The sequence below is a fragment of the Nanorana parkeri genome, unplaced genomic scaffold (assembly GCF_000935625.1).
Source record: "Nanorana parkeri isolate BGI_ZX_2015 unplaced genomic scaffold, ASM93562v1 scaffold3358, whole genome shotgun sequence".
NCBI lineage: Eukaryota > Metazoa > Chordata > Amphibia > Anura > Dicroglossidae > Nanorana > Nanorana parkeri.
The window spans coordinates 8011-8587 of NW_017309626.1; the positions used below are offsets into that span (position 1 = coordinate 8011).

A 577-nucleotide genomic window follows, 5' to 3' on the forward strand; every position below is an offset into this window, starting at 1 on the left:
CCCCCCCCCAAATAAAACGGAGATACTTACAATCCTCTTAAAGTTTCTCTGCCAGGTGACAACTTGGTGCAGGACGTCAATCCTGGAAAACAGGAAGCGGATACAACTCACACACACGGGGACGGGATGCAGAGGACCATCAGAGGTGAGAATGGCGCAGAGGGATCACTGACCTGGGGGGGACCTCGAACACGTCGGGGTGAAGTTGGACCACTCCCTCCAGTTCCTGCTCCTGGTCCCTCAGAGACTCCAACCAGACGGGTTTGGTGGACAGGTGGGACGGCACCGGGACCTGACATGTTCTCACCACGGGCCGAGAGAGATCCACAGGAGGCCGGTGGACTGCAAGAGAGACAAGAAACATCACAGACTTCAGAGACAAACGTCCGCCGCGGTGCTGGGCAACAGGATAGGTTTGGAGCTCGGCAAGTAAAGTGAACGCGCTAAACGGAAGGCACAGAGGCTGCTATTGGTCAGCTACTTCTGGAAGTGACAACATTGTGGCTCACCCCCTGACCAGGGCCGGTTTTACTCTCCCTGCTGCCCCAAGGTCAGGTTCCTCAATGTGCTCCCCCCT

At 56.8% G+C, this 577-nt stretch overlaps 1 protein-coding gene across 1 annotated transcript in view; it reads right to left on the reverse strand.

Annotated features, from left to right (window-relative positions):
- MRPL4 (mitochondrial ribosomal protein L4) overlaps positions 1-577 on the reverse strand; it is a gene marked incomplete at its 3' end in the record, with an annotated part of 11684 nt that overhangs the window by 8007 nt on the left and 3100 nt on the right. The window contains exons 3-4 of the mRNA XM_018574911.1: positions 174-342; positions 31-82 (exon numbers count right to left, since the gene is read on the reverse strand). Coding sequence (XP_018430413.1) covers positions 31-82; positions 174-342 — 221 coding nt within the window. The remainder of the gene's footprint in view (positions 1-30; positions 83-173; positions 343-577) is intronic.